The sequence below is a fragment of the Dreissena polymorpha genome, chromosome 1 (assembly GCF_020536995.1).
Source record: "Dreissena polymorpha isolate Duluth1 chromosome 1, UMN_Dpol_1.0, whole genome shotgun sequence".
Lineage (NCBI taxonomy): Eukaryota > Metazoa > Mollusca > Bivalvia > Myida > Dreissenidae > Dreissena > Dreissena polymorpha.
The window spans coordinates 182,794,202-182,821,424 of record NC_068355.1 but is presented as its reverse complement, the minus strand read 5'-3'; the positions used below and the strand labels follow the sequence as shown (position 1 = coordinate 182,821,424).

At 34.2% G+C, this 27,223-nt stretch overlaps 1 protein-coding gene across 1 annotated transcript in view; it reads left to right on the top strand.

The window, feature by feature from the left end:
- Positions 1-27,223, top strand: part of LOC127864893 (uncharacterized) — a 95,525-nt gene that overhangs the window by 31,444 nt on the left and 36,858 nt on the right. The window contains exon 3 of the mRNA XM_052404787.1: positions 17,886-18,002. Within this exon, the coding sequence (XP_052260747.1) occupies positions 17,918-18,002 (85 nt within the window). The 5' untranslated portion in view covers positions 17,886-17,917. The remainder of the gene's footprint in view (positions 1-17,885; positions 18,003-27,223) is intronic.

Genomic DNA, 27,223 nt, shown 5'->3' with positions numbered 1-27,223 from the left:
TGTCCGTCCGTCCGAAAAAAAACTTTAACACTGGCCATAACTTTTGCAATATTGAAGATAGTTACTTGATATTTGGCATGCATGTGTATCTCATGGAGCTGCACATTTTGAGTGGTAAAATTTCAAGGTCAAGATAATCCTTCAAGGTCTAGGGTCGAAAATACAAATCCAAGGGACGTTATAAGCTTTGATGGAGATAATTATCAGACCTGCCAAATTATAATTTTTTTTTAAATAAATCAAAGCGGCGCAGTAGGGGGCATTGTGTTTCTGACAAACACATCGTGTTAAAAGGTCAAGGTCATCCTTCAAGGTCTAAGGTCGAAAGTACAAATCCAAGAGAAGTAATAAGCTTTAAAGGGAGATAATTATATATATATATATATATATATATATATATATATAATTATATATATATATATATATATATATATATATATATATATATATATATATATATATATATATATATATAATATGAAACCATACAACTGAAGCATAATCAAAATAACATTTTATGGTCAAGTCAAGCACAAGATAACACTTTTGGGCATACAAGTATCTTAGGTACTTTAAGGTTACCTGTGAATCTACAGTCACGGTAGTGGCCTATAATTATTTGCTACTAAAAATAGAGATTTGTTAGAGACAATTATTTTCAAGGGAAGTAAATTATATAATTATAAATCTCAGATTATATATTTCCTTACTAAGAATTTAAGATTTTGTATTTTGTTTATTTATAACTTAAATGATCGATTTGTCAAAGTTTTTTTTTTAAATGATATAATATCATTTCGTCTACTGAATGTAATAACTAGGGTAACTGACATTTTGTGAATTGTTCAGGAAAGCATATTTTCAGACATTTTCCAACATACAGTAAGAGCACTTACGTTATTTTTTGCGCTCAAAATATTTCTGTGTTGAAATTATGGTAACTGCTCCTTTCTTAATTTTTTATTGTTTTAAAAAAGACATATCAATTTGGAGTTTTGTTTCTTATACAAGTGTTATTATAATACTAATCAGAAAATTTTAATACGGAAAAATGTCTACTATTTTAATAAAACATTTTTTTGCTTCTCCTGAAAATTTAACAAAATGTCAGTTACGCTACTTTTTACATTCAGAAAATGACATGTGTTTGTTATGTCAATTTCGAAAATTTGATTAAAACGTTATTTTTACCAAAAAGGTTGCCTTAATATTTTAACAGTTGATGTATGTCACCTTAATAAACACAAAAATGGAAAAAAGTAAAAATGTATAAAAATGTCAGTTAAATGACTTATAACATTCAGTAGGCAATTTCTTTCCTGTACTAATTTGTAAATGGTTGATTTTATTACTTACCTGTGGACTTATACATAGATACATGATGAACTGTGGAAATGATCTCTTTGATAAACCACAGGCCTTGGTAGTCAGCGATGTCTGACTTCGTAATTTTTTACTGTCTACAGACCCCCCTCCCCACGCGGTAGGGTGGCATATAGCAGTTGAACTGTCTGTCTGTCAGTCGCGGTCCGAAAACTTTAACATAGGCCATAACTTTTGCAATATTGAAGATAGCACCTTAATGTTTGGCATGCATCATGTGTATCTCATGAAGCTGCACATTTTGAGTGGTGAAAGGTCAAGGTCATCCTTAAATGTCAAAGGTCAAAAATCAAAATCCAAGGGAAGTAATAAGCTTTAAAGGGAGAGGATTTCTATACCTGCCAAATGATAAATATAAATTTTATTTCAAAGCGGCACAGTAGGGGGCATTGTGTTTCTGACGAACACATCTCTTGTTGCATACAATCTTGACAAGGAACAAGCAACGGTCGTGTGGTTCCCCGCTTTTGATTTACGATGATCAGAAGAATAGAAGCCAGTTATATGCAATTAAACCACAAAAAATGTGTCACGAAGCACTGTGCAATATATTTGACTGGTTCTTAGAATGGCACTTGGAGCTTGCTACGTCACTTTTTTTCCATTTGGAATGGGGCCGAATACCGGACCAGATTTGGGGCCGAATACTGGACCCGATTTTTAACGAAAACGACACTGCAGCTTAAGTATTGGATAAATATTGTAAAAAGAACGTCCTCCTTCCAGTCCTTACGATTTATAAAGAATATCTCAAAATCTTTGTATTTAAAAAAAATGCCTCATGTTACAACTTAAAAACAATCCCTTGGAGAGGTGATACTATTTTGCAACATAATAACAAATGGGCCTCTGCCATGATTGCTGTAATTTGGGCTCTGGGATCATTCAGCTACAAAGCATATTTAAACAATGGATCATATCTCGTTAAACTGTCTGAATTAACTAGCCATAATTAAATAACAAAAGCACTACCAATACTGATCTATTATCATTCTGGTCTGTGATTTATCTTTACAGTGACACATACGCCTTTATAAATGTTATATTGTTCTATGCTAAAATAAAAAGATTCAAAAGGGTTGAACAGAATCTTTAGACATCAGTGGGCACAAGAAGATTTTAGGCTCCAAAAAACCTCACCTCTTTGAATCAAAAGTTTGTTAATTGAGTGAATGATCTTATCAGAAAATCCAAACTGTTTAAAGGGGCAAATGAAAAGTATTTCCCCATGACAATGCATATTCTTTGTTTTCAAAACGGTATTTATGTAAAAAAGATGTTTTATTTTTTGTTTTACATAGATGCCATTAACGGGAGTCAAACTTATGCCTACAAAAAAATCTACTTCCATGAAATTTTAACTTCACTAAAGTCCTCTTAGTAATAGTGTGCATGTGTATCGTAGATATTCATGTTCATTTCATTATATATTATTACTACTACCAATTGTCCCATGCATACTTAAAGTCTCCGTAGCGACAATTTCTTATTTACCGTAAGTTTCCACGTATAGCGCCTTCCCATTTATAGCTCGCAGGCTGTTTTTAAAATGCAAAAAATGGAGAAAAAATTATTTAAAGACAATAAAACCACCCAATCGGACCGAAAATGGCCGCCATTTTTCTATTGCACAATCCAATAATCCGGGGCATTGGAAAGCTTAATAAAATAGGAAGCGTCATTATGATTAGGAGCATGGGTTGCATAGCACTATACTTTTCTGACAATTTTGTAATTTTCTAGCAAAAGATTTACAGTCCACGTGCATTTCGTGATAAACGTGAGAAAATAAGAATTAATGTACTTCGTGTGATTTTTCCTCGGGGAAAGCATGGGCATTACCGGTAAATTTGAATGTCGCATGGGAGACAGGGATACAGTTGTTGAGGTACACCACTGTTGAACGTTCAATATTTATACACACAAAATGCAATTGCATATCTTCACGTTCTCATGCATATCTTCACGATCTCAAGTGTCAATTAGTTTCTCAAATGTCAATAAGCGTCTTAACAAGTCATGGCACATATTACTCAATAACATCTGCCAATTACGAAGTGCAAAATGACCCTCTTTCACACCTACTGTTACCCGCAAAAAAGACCTCGTTCGCACCTACCCTTGCCTGCTCTCCGGAATGTCGACAACAATCCCCATCGGAATTCATCAATAAAGATGTGTAAAAACACAAACAAAGAAATATTCGCAAGTTTATTCAAACAAATTTATTTTTGACCGAAACTTCTTCTACCGCATTCATATCTACCAGTAGTGACTTCTTGTTGTTACGACAATGGCCCCTCAGTCTGTACGATTATAGGGTGGTAGTTTTCTTGAAAAAAAAACATGGCGGCCATTTTGATTTTTTACGATTACACAACATATTTTTTACCAATTTAGCAGCCAGGATAGCGTTGTATCAATGCATAGCGCTATGGGATACCAAAGGGTCCAAACTTTAACTTCTGCTCGAGCAGAAAAAAATGCTGCTCAAGCAGCATTTAAATGCTGCTCGACCAGCATTTTTTCTGCTCAAGCAGAAAAATCCTGCTCGACCAGCATTTATTTTTAGATTATGGCATTAGCCAATCAGAACTCTTGTTATATTTGCCATTTGCTGCAAAACTGGTTTGTTTGGAAAAAATGGCTGCCGCCATGATGGTGCCTTTTTCACATCTTCTGCAATTTTATGTGACGACCTGTTTAAAGTTTAACATTGACAGCGTTAAGTGCTTTATATTTTGGCTGCAAACTAGTCGATCAAAAAATTGTTGCCATTCGTTAAATAAGAAAATCGATCATAAATGTCTAACGGCTGTTAAAACTTTTGCGAAAATCACGACGATGACTGATAAGAATGGCTCAATGGGTGCGCAAGTGTAGGTTCTCTGTTTCTATCGATTTACTTACTTAATGATTCTTAATAATTGCTTCCGACACAGGTGACGATTGCCTTTGATTGTGCCTTTCTGGTTAACATTGTTTACGTTTCTCGTTGTCCCCATACATGTATATTTGCTGTCCTAACTTTTACAATTATCCAAAATATCATGTCTGTTAACCAGTTCTCAGTGCCCAAGATAAGCTGCGTATCTGCGTCGTTCACCCTAGTAAAATGTTTAAAAATGCAAAGAAATACAATATCATGCGTATTGAAAACGCAACCAATTTGACTTTTACGCAAATTATTCAAATTTATGATACAAAAGCTTCGATCAAAAATGCTTTGCTCATTTGAGGTATTTTCTCTTTGGAATTATTATCGTAACGTGGTGACGCTTACATTCAGCAAGCTCAGCAAACGGTCATAGTTATTCAAACGCTATGCGTTTTCAATCTGACTTAATTCGTCGCTCATTGTGCATGTATTTGTAAAGTGTCTGTACTTTCAGTTTCTATTACGATGCGAAATAAAAATAGCTAAGAGAGGTCGAAAGACGTCTGAGATTGTTGCGCCAAAATATCAGCAGATCACAAACTTTTTCGAATAAAGAAAGCAAGAGCCAGTGCCGAATCATTCGTGTTAACGATTTTGTTAGAAACTGTGTATACAGCAGTTGAGTTGACATCCAAAAAACATGATGGAAAGTCTGTGACTGAACAAACCTGTCAAAAGTATAAAAAGGCATGTCCTTGGTTAGAAATTAATTGTCAACATTTTTTTAAGTTTATATCATGGACAGTTTCAAGGATTAAAGATATTACGAAACATCAGTTTATAAAAATGTATGATGATAGTTTAAAGTTCTATTGAATCAATACAAGCGTGCAGCGTCAACAGAAGTAAATCAGCAATTATTTTAAGGTATGCATTTTTATTACTCATTTCACTCTATTTGAAGAATGGAATCACCCTATTTTTCAAAATCAATGGGTGAAAACCCTATTTCCCAAATAATTATCTGGGGCACTGAGTTCTCGAGGACTTTTCTCAATTTCAATGTAAATTATTTTTCACAGAGGCCAACAGTTATAATGTGAGTTGTGTCTGAATTACAAGTTGTTTAATTTTTATGCCCCCCTTCGAAGAAGCTTTGCATATGTCGGTTGGTCTGTCGGTCAATCTGTCGGTCCGTCCACCAGGTGGTTTCCGGATGATAACTCAACAACGCTTAGGCCTAGGATCATGTACACTACGCGACCCGTGATTTTTGCCTTATTTGCGAAGTCAAGGCGGGCATTTTGCTTTTTGGGTGGAAAATCACCGCGATTTCACGTGACTCGTCACTCCGACGTCGCGCGAGAGCAAGATAATCTTCGCGCTAAATCCCCTCAATGTTGTGGTGATTCGCTGCGATTCGCCGCAATCCGCCGTGATCGCAGTGACAACGATGACTCGCCAATTCATGCATAGAAACCGAATCGTATCGATAACTTTATACATGTACATAGCGCTTGTAATGTTCACTATTATCCATTTATCCAACATACAAAAAAATAAATAAAAATATGTCGGTAAATATGTTTGAGAATTTCATTAAAACAACCATATGACTACGCCATTTTTCAGAAGTGTAAAGAGTACAGCGCATAAAGTGGGACACAGCTTTCATTGGACGAGCGAATTTAAATTTAGATTGAATGCAATACGATCTTAGCAAAAAACGTGTTATTGCGTCATACGCCTTCATGTAAAAAACGTGTTTCCTGGGGACTTTCTGATTAGGGGTAAAAATGAAAGTGAATATATATTTTTTAATTACACTGCGTTAGCATATAAATAAATCGTCTGGATTACTTCATTTATGTTTCTTTCACGTACTGCTCTAATAGGAAATACATGAAATAAACAGTAACTCGCGAGTTGTTCACACCTTATTGAGACATTATAAACATTGCTAAATATATTGATAATGCTAATAAAATGCTTAATTATGTAGACAATCAGTTATAATTTTTAATAATATTACATTGAATAAAGCATGTTAATTTGTTTCGGTTTAAGTCTTCCGAATTTAATGTAGCTAGATTTATATCGTTATAAGCTAAGAAACGATTTTAAAATGCGCAGGTAATTATCGTAGGTCATTAATTATAGGTCAATAATTATCAATAGGTGCCAATACGTATCATTTTACACCATATGTGGGCGTTCTACTAATCCGTTATCAAAACAGATGCCGCAAACTGTGAATGACCATTGACACTTGGATACCCGGTCTGATTAGCGCTTTTTTTTGTACATGCACATTCTTTCCACTTCTTATATTTAAACATTGCAAAAAATTAGTTTAAGAGGAAATTAATAATATATAATAAAATATTATATACATAATAATATAATTAAGAATGTTCAAAGATATTGTGTGTGTGCTCTCTTGACGACATTTAATGTTATACGATAGGAAGCCTTACCACAACACTCACACAATGACAACACACAATAAATTAACACTTGTGAAGAAATACGTATAATTTACACGATTTAAAAACATCTCAAGCGCCAAATAAAGTCCGGTATACTTTTCAATAAAATGAGTAAAAAAAAAGCTACTACTATAGACAACTTTGACACAAACGTTTTATATAATTCTCAATAAATAACACCCTCATTACTCATTTGTTACACTTTTAGATGCAAACAGTTCAGAGAAAAAATTTCTTAAACGGATAATTCCTACGTGCTTATTAGCGATAATTATGCCGACTTTGATTACAAAGTTGCTTTTAATTAAACAACTGAAACATCTATTACTCAAGGGAAAATATTGTGACTAACGAACAATTCATACTGTATGCGATAATTCGCGATAAATTTGTTGACTTGATTATAAACTTAACGGCTTTGAAGAAGACTAATAACAATGTTATGACTATTTAATAGTGCTTATAGGTGTATCACAACCGTTGTGTATATTTGTTAATGCAGGATCAACATACACAATATCCCGGACAGAGAAAAACAATTAAATATCTGGCTTATTTCGCATTTGCGACACATGTTCTAAAATTTTATTGCAATTTATATAGTGAAACATATGTATATTTAAGTTTTTTTACGCATTTTATATAAATTCATAAATATTTGGCAAAATTGTGCATACCCACAAGTAGTTTCGATTTATTTTCAACAGAAATGCGTTTGGTTGGATTGAAAAAAATCAATACTGTGCCTTCAGTCCTGATCTGCCCTCTTGACCGTGTCATTAAGGTTTCACCACAATGAAACCTTACTACGAAGTGGGTCACCTGACGTGTCAGTGTCCGCAACGCCATTGTAACACAGTGTACACTAAATCCAATATGCACAAATGTTCACTACACTTTAATTTGTGAAATTTTATCACGCAAAATACACACTTACAAAAATATAACGTATGATATTCCAGTCAGACACGATACTTGCAAACACTTTAATGATAGAAGTAAACAGAATACCTTGACTTATATAGTTTTTTTGTTGTGAGAGACCATTTGAGTAAACGCCGAAAAATATGTGCATATTGTTATTTTTTGTCAATGCCCTTTGATCTATTCTCGCACTTAATTGGCAGTTAATTGGCAGCACCATTCTGTTGTTCCTCTGATTGTCACATCTTTTCTCAGTTTGTACAAGTACAAAGAGTGCCAATTAGACACTAGAACGAACACTATCACACGCTGGAGAGTACACAAAAAAGTATCAAATGTTGAGATTTTTTTTCAAGGTGTGAAAACACAGAGAAATGCATGTACATCGATTCATCAACAACTTTATTGAACTATGCAAACGCTAAGTGTAACGTTGATATACGCCTTTTTTCAGCACAACAAACACAATGTTTAATGGCTTTAATATATAGGCAATGATGTAATAACATCAACAACTTATTATATTACACAATGCCATGTTAACATGTAATAAAAAATAGAACAGTAATGTATTTCCGGCATATCAAACATTGTGAATGTATGTACAACGCTCGGAAAGTAACGCGAGTAACATGAGTTATCTGCATTGGAGCCTGAAACAGAAAATAAATAATTATAGCATAATTTAGTCCAAATAATTAAACGTAATCTACATGAAACCTTCAAATGCAAGTGTCACTTTAACAATTTTCCGTTTCTTAAGGCGCGAATCTTTTGCTAAAAACTGATAACAAAAGAGCAACACATTATAATTCTTAATGATATACAAAGTAAGTCTAACATAATTAATAACGTCAATAAACACACACGCCAAGATCAAAGTTTAAATGGAAAACTAATCTCACATTCCACGTAAATTACCAAATTATTAGTTTCGTCTAAATCAAATACTATGTATAAAGAAACAGGTATTTATAACCGACCAATGACGTAACACTATGCAACTTTCAATTTACACAGTGCTTTATGGCAACAATATGGAATTTGAACAGTGGTAGTGTTTTCAAGCCTGGAATATCATTACTTGTAAATTTTTATAAACAATCTTCTAATGCAATTAGTAAAATAATGTTTATATGTTATGTTCAATAATTATTGTGCGCTGTTATATCAATTTTCAGCCGTTAAAGCTTCCGACATGACTTCATGTCTTAACGGGAGTATTTTAGCTAATATGTCCATTGTATACAACAACAACAAAAGCTTTATTATTGCAATATATAATGCTAGTGTACATACCGGTATATATGTTACATGTAAATGTACATGTAAGTGTTACCGTCAATGCAAATTGCGAAAAAGGGGGAATCACGGCGGTTCGCGATGATTTGCGCTGATTCGCGCTGATTGCGCAACAGCGAGATACATCGCGCGACGAATGCCGAGACATCACCCAAATTTTCTTGTCGCTCGGAAACACCGCGATTTGTCACGATGCATCGATTGCGGTGATGCATGAATCGCGGCAAAAATCACGAGTCGCGTAGTGTAACTTCATAGGTACATTGATCATGACTCGCAGATGACCCCTATTGATTTTGAGGTCACTAGGTCAAAGGTCAAGGTCACGGTGATCCGAAATAGTAAAATGGTTTCTGGATGATAACTCAAGAACGCTTATGCCTAGGATCATGAAACTTGATAGGTAGATTGATCATGACTCGCAGATGACCCCTATATATTGGTCAAAGATCTAGGTCACGGTGACCCGAAATAGTAAAATGTTTTTCGGATGATAACTCAAGAACACTTATTGCTAGGATCATGAAACTTCATAAGTACATTGATAATGACTCACAGATGACCTCTATTGATTATCAGGTCACTAGGTCAAAGGTCAAGGTCACAGTGACAAAAAACATATTCACACAATGGCTGTCACTACAACGGAGAGCCCATATGGGGGGGGGGCATGCATGTTTTACAAACAGCCCTTGTTTCATAATTGAAATGTTTACAATTTACCATTTATTGAATAACTTGGCTGTACATAATTAAGTTCTAGGATGTTATTTTAAGCTCTGAACTGCCAAAGATTGCATAATAATTACACTAGTGGCACTATAATGAGTTACCTTTTATCTGTCCTTCCATTTAAATGTCCCAAAAGCAGACTTCCCCAAACTTTGCAGAAACAGTTTAGGCATTGTATTACACACTCATTTTAACCATGGCATGCTATTGTACAACATGTCTTGTCGGAAATAATCTTAGATAAAAAATATTTGCATGAAATAATTTTTCCATTGCATATCGTTTGTATCTTTTTATCTTTATTCAGAAATGCCCCTCTTAAGAATAATGTCATGTATAACTGGTTTAGAATTAAGGATGATGATATGTCCTAACAGCATTTGTCATGTCATTTACTGTACTTCTTAACCTACATGTATTTGAATATTCAGTCCCCATATAACTACGACCATATGTTGTGGACATTTTCATACAAGAATACAAACAGGAATATGTATTGGAGTTTGCTGTTTAAATTGACAGTCAATTGGAGGGTAACAGGTTTGTTTTTAACCAGATGTGAGGAACTAAACGCAATTTGCAGGGAACAAAATATATCCCTTTATACCACTTAAGTATATTTGCATCACAGGAGCTCTGGTGTTGTGAGGTTGAGGAACCTAGTGTTGAATCTAAAACATTAAGCATCAAGGACTCAAAAGTGAGAAGCCAAGTCAGACACTGCTTAATGTAAAATAATCTGTCTGATGTTTGGTCTGACAGGCTAGGAAATTCTGTCAGACTGAAGGATAATTTCTGGATTCCACTTATTAGCATACCTGAAAATAGCATATTTCTGTTATTAGAATATAGAATGTCAAAGCACAGATTAATTCCTTTAAATTTTAATGTATTGTTTTTCTATTAATTGCATAATTTTTAACCCCAATATTCAGAATTCACCTAAAATCTTTATAGCATAGAAAATTCTCAGAATGCCAAGAAAATATGCTTTAAATCTGCTAAAATATGCTCAAATGCAAATACCTTAGAATACAATTCCATTTGATAAATAGTTATCTTCAACATCAATCATATACAATGTTGCATTTAAATTTCACTTTGACTATCAATTATTAACAGATTAGACTTATTGTATACCCCCAGTTGCTATATTTATGCTAAAATGTGTGTTCCTGTTAATAGCATATTCCTGTTATTAGCATAATTTTTGCTGACATGGTATGCTAAGAACAGGAATCCACTGTAGCAACATATCAATCAGGAATTATGGTTTGAATCCGTGAACTATTATTTTTAATGGTGAAAGAAAATCTCCATGGCGTGTTTTCAAAAATTCCTAATCAAGCTCGGTAAAAGAACACACAGAATAGCAAATTTATTACAGCGCCAACTTCCGGGTAAAAATGATTAATTTTTTTTATATTCCGTAAAGACAAATGCCGCATCATATCATATGGGTGATTTAAAAAATAATGAAGCCTAAATAAAACATGCATTTATTTTCTTACCATAAAGCATGTTTGAGTTCTTTTTTTATCTTACAGAAGTGTTTCAATGTGATTAACTTAAATGTAAAAATTCTTCTCAATAACTTGCTTCATTAACAAAATATATTGAAAAATATCCTTAAAAAGTGTACTGGTTTTGCGTGACATTTTATGTAAAAGGCAATTTTCAATTCTATACTTCAATAAAACTTTCAGAAATATCAGGTATTGCCAGATTTGTTTGTTTTGGATTAAGCTTCAACACCTTATTTCGGAGGCATTTTTTCTGTATTATATATGACTAAGTTACACAAAGTTAAAGCAGGTTTTCATCTGGGGACTCGATAAAATATCATAACACATTCTATTTAAAAGGTCGATTCTAATTAGTTTTTATTATACATCAGCGGCTCGACTAGAGCCAATCAAAAGACTTGCTGGAGTCTTCAAGCCTCATTCTGTTTAACTCAGCGTTCATTGCTACACTTTTGACTCGTACACAAGATGGTTCTTTAACGGATACAGTTCAGCAATGTGTCCGAGTGGACGCACATATTTCAAAACAATGCATCTATTTCGATATTTGTGTGTCATAGACGCGGGACGCACATGTAGATTATATCCTGGAATAACTAAATCAACAAAAGGTTACCAGACAACAACTTTTGAATGACCCACGTACATTAAAAATTGTTCCCTTTAAAAACACATTAAATTAAAAATTAATATTTATTATTATTTATGTGATACATTGTAATGGTTTAATTATACTCTTAGCATTGAAGTGCAATTTTATGCCTGGGACTTCCAAAATTTAATGCTTACAAATGGCTAACATGAGGAGGCTGAACTCAAAGGTCAAGGTCGCACTTACAGGTTAATAGTCAAATATGGCTATTATCAGGTTGTGTTTGACATAAGCGTAGTTTTGAGACAAAAGTGGAATGTGGGGGCAACTGTGCCTTATGAACACGTCTTTTTAGGTCTATCATATTTTTCTTTTACTTAGTTGAATGCCTTCTATCAGGAAAATTTGTGTCCGTGAACTCATATGAGCTCTTTTAAGGGCAATCATGGCCCGCTTGTTATGTTTAATAGCTACTTTATTTAAAAAATCTGTAAAATTGATAATTTTTAGATGTGTGAAAACAACACAGACTTCAATTGGTATTAGTCTAATTAAGTCTACAACAAACATTTGACATTTTGCAATACATGTATAGCAAAACCATAATTTATATTTCATGAAATTTTATGTAATACAGTTTAGAAAATGTCAATATGTGTGTCACACAAATAATAAGAACATACATTATGGCACAGTGGATGATTGGTGTTTGAGACGCAGTTCGTAGTTCGGAAGACGCGCAAAAGCAACTAAAAAAGTGTTGATTATTTTAGTGTTTATTTTCATAAAGTACTCAATTAACAGCAATAATAACAATTATCTTTAGATAACACAGTTCTGACACACAGTACTAATTGTTTAGTTAAATTAATGTTTGTTTATAAGAAATTTTTTCTTGTTACGTTTAATGCAATTTATATATGTATTACAGAATAACACAAAGTCAAGTAAACAAGGACTTGACACATTTTTATCCCTCGCTAAAGGCGGAGGGATATAGTTTTGGTGTTGTCCGCCAGTCTGTCATTCTGTCATCTGGTAGTCTGTCCATCACAAACTTTTCAGGTCTATATCTCAGAAACTATAATTATAAGATTGCATCATGAAACTTAATGAATTTATAGATATCAATGAGGAGAAGTGCCGTGCAGAAGAACCATAACCCTACACTTTCTTAAATAAGGGTTATTGCTATTTGTTGTTTTTGTATGATGTAACTTTTCAGGGCTATATCTCAGATACGATACAAGATTTCAACATGAAACTTCATGGATGTATAGATATTAATGAGGAGAAGTGCCATTTACAAGAACCATAACCCTTTACTTTCTTAAATGAGAGTTATCTGTTGTTTTTGTATGATGTAACTTTTCAGGGCTATATCTCTGATATGTTACAAGATTTCAACATGAAACTTCATGGGCGTATAGATATTAATAAGGAGAAGCTCCATGCACAAGAACCATACCCCTACACTTTCTTAAATAAGAGATATTGCCCTTTGTTTTATTTTGTATGATGTAACTACAAAAAAGTAATAAAAGGCACAACCCTACAAATAAGCTTTCTTTTAGTTATTCACCCATCAATGAACAAAATTTATTTGGTGGGGGATATCAATTAAACGAATTTTCTTGTTGTTTTTATTATAAAAGTGAGAACTTCATATTAAATTTATTTATCAAAATGAAGACTTGCCCTTAATTAGTTGTTTGCAAATAAGAATTTCCCCCAAAAATCTTTATATAATTTAAAGTGAGAACTTGATACACAATTCATTTGATCAAAATAATACTTTTCCTTCAATTACAATGTAGTTTTTTTTTTAAATAAGATTTTTCACAAAAACATTCTTATCAATCAAAATGAGGACTTCACACAGAACTTATTTTATTATAAAGTGAGGACTTGACACACAGATTGATTTATCATAAAAGTTAGGACTTAATACACACTTCATTTTATCAAAATGATGATTTTCCCTTTAATTAGTTTTTTTCAAAATAAGATCTTTCTTAAAAAAATTATTTGCAATCAAAATGAGGACTTTACACAAAACTTATTTTATTATTAAAGTGAGGACTTGACACACATATTGATTTATCATAAGAGTGAGGACTTAATGCACACTTCTTTTCATCAAAATGATGACTTGCCCTTCAATTAGGTTTTTGAAAATAAGAACTTTCTCAAAAAACTTATTTGCAATCAAAATGAGGACTTTACACCAGGGATCATCATAGAGGGCGACGTAGGCGACTTTGTCGCCTTACGATGCTTGATATCGCTTTTTGATTACATCAAAGCGAAAACAAAATCACCGACATTTTCTTATATTTTCTCCTTTGATAATCTGCCACACGTGTGCGCAATGCCGTCACTAATACTGCCATTGTTTGCTGTGTGCAATTATCGGTTATCTGATCTACTGATAGCGAGAGGATTTGCTACGCATCACTGACCGCTGATGCAAGTCGCCTTGGTTTATTCCAGTTGAGGCATTGTGTACACGCCGGTCTTACCAACAATAGTGTAATTGACGTAACCATCTATGTATAGAATGCCAGGCTCCCGACCTCGTTTACAGTTTTTCAATCAGCTCTTGTTATTTGTCAAGGCTGCCGGGAACCAATACAGCCATTGTATACGTGATGGTCATTTATTGTTATGCTTGACGATTTGTACAACTAAAACCGGCCGAATCTCACTGCTAAATTTCAGTCATAATATATTTGAGTACTGAGCTTAACAAATATCACAAACAGAGAAACAGACTTACACATAAAGTTTAATCCAAAAACGCAGTCAAGCACGTAGGAACTTTCCATTAAAGTCAATGACGCCATTTAAACATAAGAATTACCGGCACGCGACACTCAGTTGGGAGAATTACAATTTGGGGTATTTCAGAATTTACGGGTGTGTTACATCAATTTATGTATTTATAATCGAATAAAACAAAACAAATCTTGAAATAATTTAGCTATGGCCGGCATAGAACATAAACATGTATTGTTGAAGATTCTCCCACGAAATGTTTTTTTTTTTTTAAAGGAACAAGTTGCTCTCTGTCGTTAGTCAAATTGCAAATTGAGACTGCTGCTTAATGCGGAATTAATTGGGATAAATTGCCAATTTAAATTCAGTTAAAAATGTGCATATGCGATAAAAATCGAATAGAAATAACCAAATGCTAAACAGTGACTTATTGTGCGCAAAGTGGATAAAATATAGCATTACAAATATATACTATTTGTATTGTTATTGTTATGCGTTTATTATATCGCCATGAGACATTGTCCGGTCTTGTAGTTATTGATTTCTGATTGGTACTGACATGAGCAGTAACTAATGAAACCTCTTCGGTACTGTCCAAAACCTGTACAATCTATGGATGTTGCTAATGTCCGTAATCTTGCTATATTAAACTATCTATTAGCAAAGTAAAGCCCTGCAATATTGTATTTTAAAGCAATATGTCAACCAAATAATATATTGATTGCGTATTTGCTAGGTTACAGGTTACTGGTTTTAATTTTCTGCCGTCAAATGATATGCATGTGCAGAAGACGTATATCGACATGTTTTCGGACAATCGTTTTTGGATACAAATGGTTCGTCGATTTTAAATATTTTTGTAGGTCCTTTATAACATTTAAATAGAATGACGAATAAACATGCAATGTTATGGATGGTCTGGTTGTCAATATTTCGCAATGTACTAACCAGAAATTGCACCTAGAAAGACTAAACAAGAAATATCTTTAAAAAAGATATACGGCGTAAATAGTTTAATGAATGAGATCAAGGATAGCGAATGTCTTTTTCTGTGCAGTTCTTAGCTGCATCACACGCAGTACGGGATGTTACGGGGAGTTTTCGCGGCTTATTTTACATTATAACATATTGCTGGTCATAAACCTATAGATACAAAACAGAAAACCAAAAGAAGAATGGAAGTGAAATTTAAACATATGAGTCAACCGGCCACACGAGAACAAACCTGTTTTAGTGGTCTGTCGGGCATTGCTATTTGATTCGATTATTAACAGTATCGAGAATCATCGTGCTCATGCTTAAAGTGATATTATGGGCATTTTGCACTGTTGAATTGAGCTGAAAAGAATTAACAGGTCAAAATAGTTAGTTAAAATGTGGTTACTGATCAATTATCTGCAACTCACCTTGCTACCAGTTGTTTATAAAAATATATTTTATATTCGATATTCTTACGTGACCCACCCAGTCCTGTAAGCCGAAATGATCCGTAAAACAATATTGTGTCTTTGTGTCGTATGAACAAATCTGCACTAAAACTAAATTTAGGTTCAACTCGTAAACGCATGATCAGTTGTCAAACGAAAGTACGGTTAATATTCAAATGCATTATTTTTCTCTTTCTGGTATATTGTTTTAGTATGTTGATGCTGCATTAATTACTATAAGTGTATATGAAGTAGAAACATCAAAAATAATCAACGGTTGCGATAGACACCTATAAACTGTTACATGCTCATAATATCACTTTAGTACATTAGGCAATATGGTGGAATAATTATTGTAAAATTTATTAAAAATAATATTTATCATTGTATTGTTGAAAACACATTAACAATCTATTATTGACATACCATAATTATATTGCTGAATATCTTCTTTTAACATATATCTGGTCTAAAGAAAATTCCAGGTAACCAAGTTCACGGATAGCGTCTTTATTATATAACGATTATTTTACTGACCGCGAACTCCGGTGATGACCTGTATATAAACTCTGAATGTCCGCGACTTGACCCGAAACCTCGCGGGTTGAAATGCAATTCTTTAAAGTGAGGCCTCGCTTCCACTGCTCTTTATACTTTTACATGTTAACATGTTGACAGGAATATGGAAGTAAGTACTAAATATGAGAACATAGCCTTTTAAGTATGAACGCTTTTGCGCTGGTAATACTCTGAAAATAAAAGGTGTACGCACAAACTGTATTGATGTCGAGAATTGAGTGTAAAACTGTTTTATCTATGAAGCCTTTTCATTAGAGATAAAATTGTTTCATACAGTAAAACAGTGGTACAAAGACGCGGATATGTTTCCAATGTTCTGGTGGTATACTCAAATCAGCCAATGGAATAAATGAAGTGTATTCATTCGTACCTAGCCGCGGGAAATTTTATTTGAATTTTATTTGACACTTACAAAGGTCAAGTCAGGGTGAAAAGCTGGCTTATGCAGCTTACGCCGAAAAAAGAACAATATGCTAGGGCTCTGCCCTATATTCCATTTATCCTACATCCTCAGGCTCTTGGCTTAAGTAGTAATTACATATAAATGAAATGTGTATTTTGGCCAAATTAAATACACGTTTTACAGTTTGTAAGAGAGCAATATCTCTTTAACATCATGGCAGTTTAAAATAACATGTTTAGTTTTAGTAAGTGTTTCAGCATATTTTATTTCAGATATATGTATGGTTATTAATTGTGAAACATTAATATTAAAGTACCTTTACGTGTGTGATCAAAGGTCCGCTCTCTTCTCCCCAATACCATTGGAAGGAGAAGTCACTTCTCCCTAAAATTTTAGGCTAGGATGATCCCTGTACACAAAACTTATTTTATTATAAAAGTGAGGACTTGACATACAATTGATTTATCATAAAAGTGAGGACTTGATACACACTTCATTTTATCAAAATGATGACTCCATTTTTTAAAATAAGAACTTTCTCGAAAATATTCTTATCAATCAAAATGAGGACTTTACACAAAACTTATTTTATTATAAAAGTGAGGACTTGACATACAATTGATTTATCATAAAAGTGAGGACTTGATACACAATTCATTTTATCAAAATGATGACTTGCCCTTCAATTAGGTTTTTTGAAAATAAGCATTGACCTCCAAAAACTCTTTATTTCATCAAAATGAGGACTTAACATACAATTCTTGGCAAGCATGTCTTATGAATCATTTCCTGAATACAATAATTAGATGGACACTAGACAGTTATGTAGATTGATGCTGTGATTAAACATGGCTTTCGATTTTGTGATGCAGGAGATGATGCCAATGATTCACCATTAGAAGACATGATGGTAACAGTGGTCCAGAACTTGGCTCAACCAGAGTTCCACCAACATTCCGACATGCACACAACCAGCAAAACATACCAAGGTACTTGGGAGAGAAAATATTTGGTGCTCATATTCAACCATTCTTGTAAAACTTCAACGTGGACAAGTTTATGGAAGTTGTGACAAGGGATTGCTCTCTTTCTTGCGATGCAGCTGGTAAGGCTGGTGATGCCCCAGATGCACTAGAAGACATTATTTTTATGTCCCCCATTATAGTAGTGGGGGACATATTGTTTTTGCCCTGTCTGTTGGTCTGTCTGTTGGTCTGTTGGTTGGTTGGTTGGTTGGTTGGTTTGCGCCAACTTTAACATTTTTTAGCTTGACTATTGTATATGAAATATATATAGTGGAGCAATCCTCATCACCCTGGTATCGGCTTCCTGTAAGCGTTAGCGTGCAAATGTTAAAGTTTGCGTACTACCCCAAATATTTTTTATGTCCCATGACATACAGTACAGCCAAAGCGGAACAAACGTATTTCGCAATCCGCGGCGGCAAGGCGAAATGAGTCTATGCCGCGCCAGTCGTTGAAGCCGCGTCAGTATGCGGCGGCAAGTCACATTTCGCCGCAAAACTTGGCATTTGTCCGCCGAGGCATACTGCGATCCGCAACATGATGCCGAGTCGATGCGCATCATAAAATAAAAAATCTTTTTCAAATTATTAGTTGCATGAAGTTAACATATTTTGAAAGAACAATTATAATAATAATTAAAATCATAATAAATTTATTGTGTGCGGATTGTATTAGCATATACATGTAAGCAAAGTTAATGTGTCTGGCCAATTAAGTTTGTTTCCCGCCCGTAGTGTATGTATTTCACACATAAACAAGGTCACGTTATTTTTTTTTTCGCACATACAAGTGGTCAAGGCTCCAGCATATGGTGGATTTATAAATTAATTGCATGTTGATTTTGCTATTATATTTAAGTTGAGAAAATTAGCAGTTTGAAGCCACATCAATAATCAAGACGGTGACAACGTATTTGTTGTTTTGTTAATTATCAGCTTATTATAACTATTGTTTGAATGTGCGTATATAAACACGTTTTATTTTGTTCATATTAATCAGTTAATATCGCTACTAATTACCCGATAATCCCGTATATTCCAGTTTAAAGCAAATGCTGGTAAATACTTACGATACACAAACATTCTCGATATTTCCTTAAGTATCAAAAACATTTTTGCATTTGTTACTATTTATAGAGATGATGAAATAACGTCTAATCATGTATTTATACAACACAAAATACACCCAAACTTTCCAAACGACGTTCTACATGTCTGCATAATTTTCGCGCACTTTTTATGAAACAAAGGATATTTTAGCACTGTTTATTTGACGCTAGAATTTGCCAAAGGTCGCGTTAGCATTAAAATTCGGAAGTGTGTTTCGGATTACAAATTTAATAATGATAATCGAACGAAACATTAACAGTTGCGCGTAATTAATTCTACGCTGCACATACATGTATGTACATGTAAGGTTGATATCTTTTCACTCGATCCGCCGCGTACATATGCGGCGGATTTACTCCGGGAAAGTACGCGAGGTTAATACAGACTCGGCGTAGTTGCGCGGATTGATGCCGAGTGCCACGGCGATACGCCGCGTGAACACACGATTCGGCCACCGCGTACTAATAATCTGGCCGTGGCGTAGCCGCGGATTATGTTTGTGCCGCATTGGCTGTACTGTATTTCTTGAATATTTTGCATACTTCTTTACCAACATAACCCCAAATTACAAACAAGAGCAGACAACTGTATCAAGCATTTTGTAAGAATAATGGCCTTTTTTACACTTAGAATATGCATATTATCAATAACTCTATGTTAAAGTTTGCGTTCCACCCCAAATATTTCCTATGTCCCTTGACATATTGCTTTAATATTATGCATACTTCTTTACCAACATGACTCAAATTTGACCCTGCTTTGGGGGGTCAAAAAATTGAAAATATGCTTATATAAGGCCTATTTTGTGAAAACTTTAAAAATCTTAACGTCCATAACCATTGGGCGTAGGGCTACCAAATTTGGTATGTAGTGACATCTAATCGTCCTCTACCAAGTTTGTTCAAATTATGCCCCTGGGGTCAAATTTGACCCTGCCCTGGGGGTGTCAAAAATCGAAAATTTGCTTATATAAGGCCTATTTTGTGCAAACTTTAAAAATCTTCTTGTCCTAAATTGTATGGCATAGGGCTACCAAATTCGGTATGTAATGACATCTTATAGTCCTCTACCAAGTTTGTTCAAATTAAGCCACTGGGATCAAATTTGACTGTTCCCCAGGGGTCACAAAATTGAACATATGCTTATATTGGGCCCATTTTGTGCAAACTATAAAATCTTCTTGTCCATAACCATTGGGCCTATTTCTACTAAATTCGGTAGGTAGTGACATATAATAGTTCTCTACTTAGTTATTTCAAATTATGCCCCTGGGAACAAATGTGACCTTGCCCCAGGGGTCACAAAAATGAACATATGCTTAAATAAGGCCTATTGTGTGCAAACTTTAAAAATCTTCTTGTTCTTAATTATAGAGCCTAGGGCTACTAAATTTGGTATGTAGTGATATCTAATAGTCCTCTACCAAATTTGTTCAAATTATTCCCCTGGGCTCAAATTTTACCCGGCCCCGGGTGTCACAAATCTGAACATATGACGTTTACCAGTGGAGATTACTGGGGCCATTTTGCTGTGACCAACAACAACATCAACATCTTGTAAACATGAGATAAAACCCTGTCATTTAGTGCCATTTTAGGTCAGATGGTGACTGCCTACAAAGGCATTGAAGTAAGAACATGTGTGAATGTTTTTTTTACAAACTGAAAAAAGTCGGGTTTTATTTAAATATGTCGAAAGTGACCATATATCTGGATGAAAATATTTTGGATGACATGTTAATTTTATGTCTTTTTTGTAGTGTTTAAACCAGTTTAATAATATATTATTGATTTTAAAAACACAACTTCCATGAACATAATTATTTCAAGAAAAGTCAATATATGATACTGCACGGTAAACTCAAAATTTGTATCCAAGAGAAGGTGTTGAAATTAATGAAGTGCAATGTTCTTAACTATCGTATATGCTGCTTTTTAATAACTAATGATTCATTGTTCCATTTGTGAATCGTGACTCATGAATTGTGGATATGATTGTCAATTGCTCAACAATCCATATATATTTCTGACCATTTTATAATTTTCTTAATATAAGTTATGAATTGATCTTAGAAGTCAAATGTATTACTTAATTAAAAACATTTATAAATATAAAGAAATAATCTTTAGATTATCATAATATTCTCAGGCCTGTTGGTCTTAGGGATGTGTGGGTTGATGAGCAATTTCTCCTTTTATCACAATTATTTCTACCCTTCCTGATCATTTCCTTCATATTCCATTTTAATTTAATTGACGTCTGCAACCTCTTTAAAATTAGGAAAGTCCAAAATGTGTCGTTTGGTAAAGGGTTAAGGCATTTTGATTCCTACTTGTGAATCAGTTTCAAATCGAATGCGTAGATTTGATCTTCAGCATCTAAAAATATGTTAAATACACTGTAACTTCAATATAGTGCGGTCCGGTCCAATATAATGCGGGGGGTCCTTGGATCCCGTTTTTTCTCCAACCTTCCATACTGATTCAAATCCATGTTATGCAACTTCATGTATTTTCATAAATTCAAAGAAGCCAGCGATCACAGCTTGATTGCTTTATCTGTCTGTTAAACCGATTTTAATCGATTAGAGGTTAAACGACACTCAACAGCTAATTGGTGTTAATCTGTTGTGTAATGTCAATAAAGGTGTGAAAACTCGCAAGTCGGTGTTTATTACATGTATTCCCTATCAGAGCGGTTCGGTGCGCTAATTTCAATAAGGCAAGTGCAGGCGGAATAATTATCAAATTAAAGTTATTTAAAACGATTACCTGTTTATGTTTTGTATTTATCGTGTATTGTATTTTTTTGTATAAACTATAGCTGTGTAAGTGTGTTATCGTTTATTATATGCTACACATGCTTGATAAATAAAAATATCTTTGTGTGTGTTTAATGTTTCAGTACGTATATGAAAAATAAATTTAACAATGTGCAGCTCCATGAGATACACATGCATGCCAAATGTCAAGTTGCTATATTCAATATTGCAAAAGTATTCATAAAATAAGCGATTTGGGCCACATATATTTGACCTCTGACCTTGAAGGATGACCTTGACCGACCTTGACCTTTCACCACTCAAAATGTGCAGCTCCATGAGATACACATGCATGCCAAATGTCAAGTTGCTATATTCAATATTGCAAAAGTATTCATAAAATAAGCAATTTGGGCCACATATATTTGACCTCTGACCTTGAAGGATGACCTTGACCTTTCACCACTCAAAATGTGCAGCTCCATGAGATGCACATGCATGCCAAATGTCAAGTTGCTATCTTCAATATTGCAAAAGTATTTATAAAATAAGCGATTTGGGCCACATATATTTGACCTCTGACCTTAAAGGATGACCTTGACCTTTCACCACTCAAAATGTGCAGCTCCATGAGATACACATGCATGCCAAATATCAAGTTCCTATCTTCAATATTGCAAAAGTAATTATAAAATGAGTGATTTTGGCCATATATATTTGACCTCTGACCTTGAAGGATGACCTTGACCTTAACCTTTCATCACTCAAAATGTGCAGCTTCATGAGATACACATGCATGCCAAATATGAAGTTGCTATCTTCAATATAGCAAAAGTTATTGCAAAATGTTAAAGTTGGCGCAAACAGACAGACCAACAGACAGACCAACGGACAGGGCAAAAACAATATGTCCCCCACTACTATAGTGGGGGACATAAAAATCCTGACGATTTATTTACATGCTAACGCAGTGTAATAATTAACAGAGATGCACTTTAATTTTTGCCCGTTATCAGAAAGTCCACGGAAAGCACGTTTTTTTACATGCTGCATATGACGCAATAAAACATTTCTTTGTACATGTATCGTATTGCATTCAATCTAAATTTAAATTCGCTCGTCCAATGAAAGCTGTGTCCCATAATGCACTGTACTAATTTTTCTGAAAAATGGCGTAGGCATATGAATTTGTTTACGAAGTTTGTAAACATATTTCTTGTCATAAACGTTAAACATTATTTTTTCGTAAGTGATGTAATTATATTGGATTATCGGATAAATGTGCACATTAGAAAAGCGGTATGTATACTGTTATCGTTCTATTCGGTTTATATGCATGTATTTGCGGATGACAACACAGCATGACGATACACAGGACCTATATTATAGGCTATACTTTACCTGTTTTTATAGCCCCTTAAATAAATAAGCTCAAAACTTATAACGCTGTCCGTTATAACGCTGTTGCGTGGCTTGGACCCCGTCATCCGCGTTGTATTGGAGTTTCAGTGTATTATATATGACTTATTACTTATTAAAGATCTTTGCTAAAAGAATATACAAACAAGACTTAATATCTCGGCCATCATAACTGATTTATATAGTAATCATTATAGTATTCAGATATTACATACTGATATCCATATACAAAGTCTGGCATTCATTTATTTTCATTGTCTTGACACTTTCTTCCAACAAATAACCACTTACTGTTAGATCAGCAATATTCGGACTGGTAAACTCTATCTAAAACCATGGAAAAGCCCAACCCTATTATTGCAGTTTATGGTTTATGTATAAATATGTGAAGTACATGTATGATTATAATATTAAGAAATTGAGAAGCACAAGATAATGTATCACTTGTGACCAACTCAATAGCTTTACAATAATTTTGCAAAATAGAAATGTCCATGGGGTATAAAATTTAACTTAGATTTATTGGAATGTGAAATACATTTTTAAAAGCTGAATAACACATCTATTTACATATTTCTCTCTGACAATACTAATGGCACAAAATTGACATAGCTTAATTGATGATTTGAATTGATAACACTCTTAAATAATTATAATGGACATGCTATGCCTTAAAAATGTTCTTTGGTCCAATTATGACATTCAAAAATTATTCAGTACCCATGCTTCAATAGCTCGTATAATCAGATTACCCTACCCATTGAATACCTGAACATAGTAATATATTTATTAGATATAATTGCTCCACAAATTTCTTTGTGTGAGTGTAATGTCAGGCAATTTGAAAAAGATCTACAATCAATGGAATTTCTTTTATATAATACCTGCCAAATCACTCGAAGCCTTTGACTAGTAATGGCTGCAATATGAGAACCATAGCTGAAACTTTCAATTTAAAATCCACTGGTGATCAGCAATTTAACGAACTTGTTCGAACATTTGGCCATTATTAAGGAAGGCATATATTAGTCACACCTTACCTCTAATCCTGAGTTCTTGTGTGTGTATGTGTGTGAGTATTCTGTATGAAATTAGTATCATCTCTGTAATTTGTGCATTCCTAGAAGGATTTCAATGTCATTTCATATTTTATATTTGCCTGACTACAGTACAGACACCGTGTACTTAAACAAAAAAGCCTGTCAGCAGTGTTCACATTTCTAGAAGGGTAACACTTCCCTGCGGATGGACAAGCTACTTACCTCGTTGTTTGGCCGTAATTTACCTTGTTTCCCGATGAAAAGGAGTCGGCAACATGGGATTCAGAAATATGCATTCCGCAAACTAGGATACATTGTAAATAACAGAAATAATAAATATTCGGCTGATGGGGAAATGGCAAAAAATGACTTCGCAAACTGGAAATCTGAAAATTCAGCAATCCGGTACAAAGATAGCGGCGATCACAGCTTCATTGCTTTATTTGTCCATTTCACCGATTTTAGATTTTTAACTGCGTAGAGGTTAAACCACTTTCGACAGCTTATTGGTGTTTATCTGTTGTGTAATGTCAATAAAGTTGTAAAAAACTAAAGAGTCAGAGTTTATTACATGTTTTCCCTATCAGAGCAGTATGTGTAAGAAAAATAAATGAAATTATGAAGATGATTTATGTACATGCTAACGCAGTGTAACTGTTAACAGATATTCATTTTCATTTTTACCCGTTATCAGAAAGTCCCCAGGAAGCACTTTTTTTACATACTTTGTTTGACGCAATAAAACATTTTTTGTACATGATCGTATTGCATTAAATAATCTAAATTAAAATTTGCTCGTCCAATAAAAGTTGTGTCCCATAATGCATTGTACTCTTTACACTTCTGATAAATGGTGTAGGCCTCAGATTTTGGTCCTTGAGAAAAAAACTGCATATGCATATTATCAGCGGGTTCTGGTCAGATGATTTTTCACAGAGTGATGGCCCTTTGAAATTTTCCATTAATTGAACATATAGTGCAATTCTTGTCCAGGCTATTTCTCAGCAACTTATGACCAGAATTCAATGAAAATTTATGGGAAGCTTCACAACCAAGAGGAGATGTGCATATTATCAGCGGGTTCTGGTCGGATGATTTTTCACAGAGTCATGGCCCTTTGAAATTTTCCATTAACTGTACAGTACAGCTAACGCGGCACAAACATAATCCGCGGCTACGCCACGGCCAGATTATTAGTACGCGGCGGCCGAATGGTGTGTTCACGCGGCGTATCGCCGTGGCACTCGGCATCGATCCGCGCAACGACGCAGAGTCTGTGTTAACCTCGCGTACTTTCGCGGAGTAAATCCGCCACACACGTACGCGGCGGATCCAGTGAAAAGATAATCACCTACATGTACATACATGTATGTATAGCGTAGAATTAATTACGCGCAACTGTTAATGTTTAGTTCGATTATCATTATTAAATTTGTAATCCGAAACACACTTCCGAATTTTAATGCTAACGCGACCTTTGACAAATTCTAGCGTCAAATAAACAGTGCTAAAATATCCTTTGTTTTATAAAAAGCGCGCGAAAATTATGCACACATGTAGAACGTCGTTTGGAAAGTTTGGGTGTATTTTGTTGTGTATAAATACATTAACATCACGTCAGGCGTAAATCGCGTGTTCAGTGGAAAAAAAACCGCCCCGATTAGACGTTATTTCATCATCTCTATAAATAGTAACAAATGCCAAAATGTACTTGATACTTAAGGAAATATCGAGAATGTTTGTGTATCGTAAATATTTACCAGCATTTGCTTTAAAACTGGAATATACGGGATTATCGGGTAATTAGTAGCGATATTAACTGTATAATATGAACAAAATAAAACGTGTTTATATACGCATATTCAAACAATAGTTATAATAAGCTGATAATTAACAAAACAACAAATACGTCGTCACCGTCTTGATTATTGATGTGGCTTCAAACTGCTAATTTTCTGAGCTTAAATTTAATAGCAAAATCAACATGCAATTAATTTATAAATCCACCATATGCTGGAGCCTTGATCACTTGTATGTGCGAAAACATAATAACGTGACCTTGTTTATGTGTGAAATACATACACTACGGGCGGGAAACAAACTTAATTGGCCAGACACATTAACTATGCTTACATGTATATGCTAATACAATCCGCGCACAATAAATTTATTATGATTTAAATTATTATTATAATTGTTCTTTAAAAATTTGTTAACTACATGTAACTAATGATTTTACAAAGATTTTTTATTTCATGATGCGCATCGACTCGGCATCATGTCGCGGATAGCGGCATGCCTCGGCGGACAGATGCGAAGTTTCGCGGCGAAATGCGACTTGCCGCCGCATACTGACGCGGCTTCAACGACTGACGCGGCATCGACTCGTTTCGCCTTGCCGCTGCGGATCGCGAAATACGTTTGTTCCGCTTTGGCTGTACTGTATATATAGCGCAATTCTTGTCCGGGCTATTTCTCAGCAACTAATAACCGGAATTCAATGAAACTTTATGGGAAGCTTCACTACCAAGAAGAGATGTGCTTATTATTAGCGGGTTCTGGTCCGATGATTTTTCACAGAGTTATGGCCCTTTAAAAAAAATTATAAAACAATAATTGTCCCCCCAACTACTGTGCCCTCAAGATGTTTCCTTTTATCTGAATATATAGTGCAATATTGTGACAAAAAAAACCTTTGGGGAGCATTGATCACCGGTCTCCGATGGTTTCTTGTTTTATTATGTTTCCTTTAAGCTGAATAATGTTCAATATGATATTTAAGCAAATTAGCCAATGGTTTATTTAACCCATTCCAAGAATTGGAAACTTATCAACATTTTATTTGTATAACTTTAT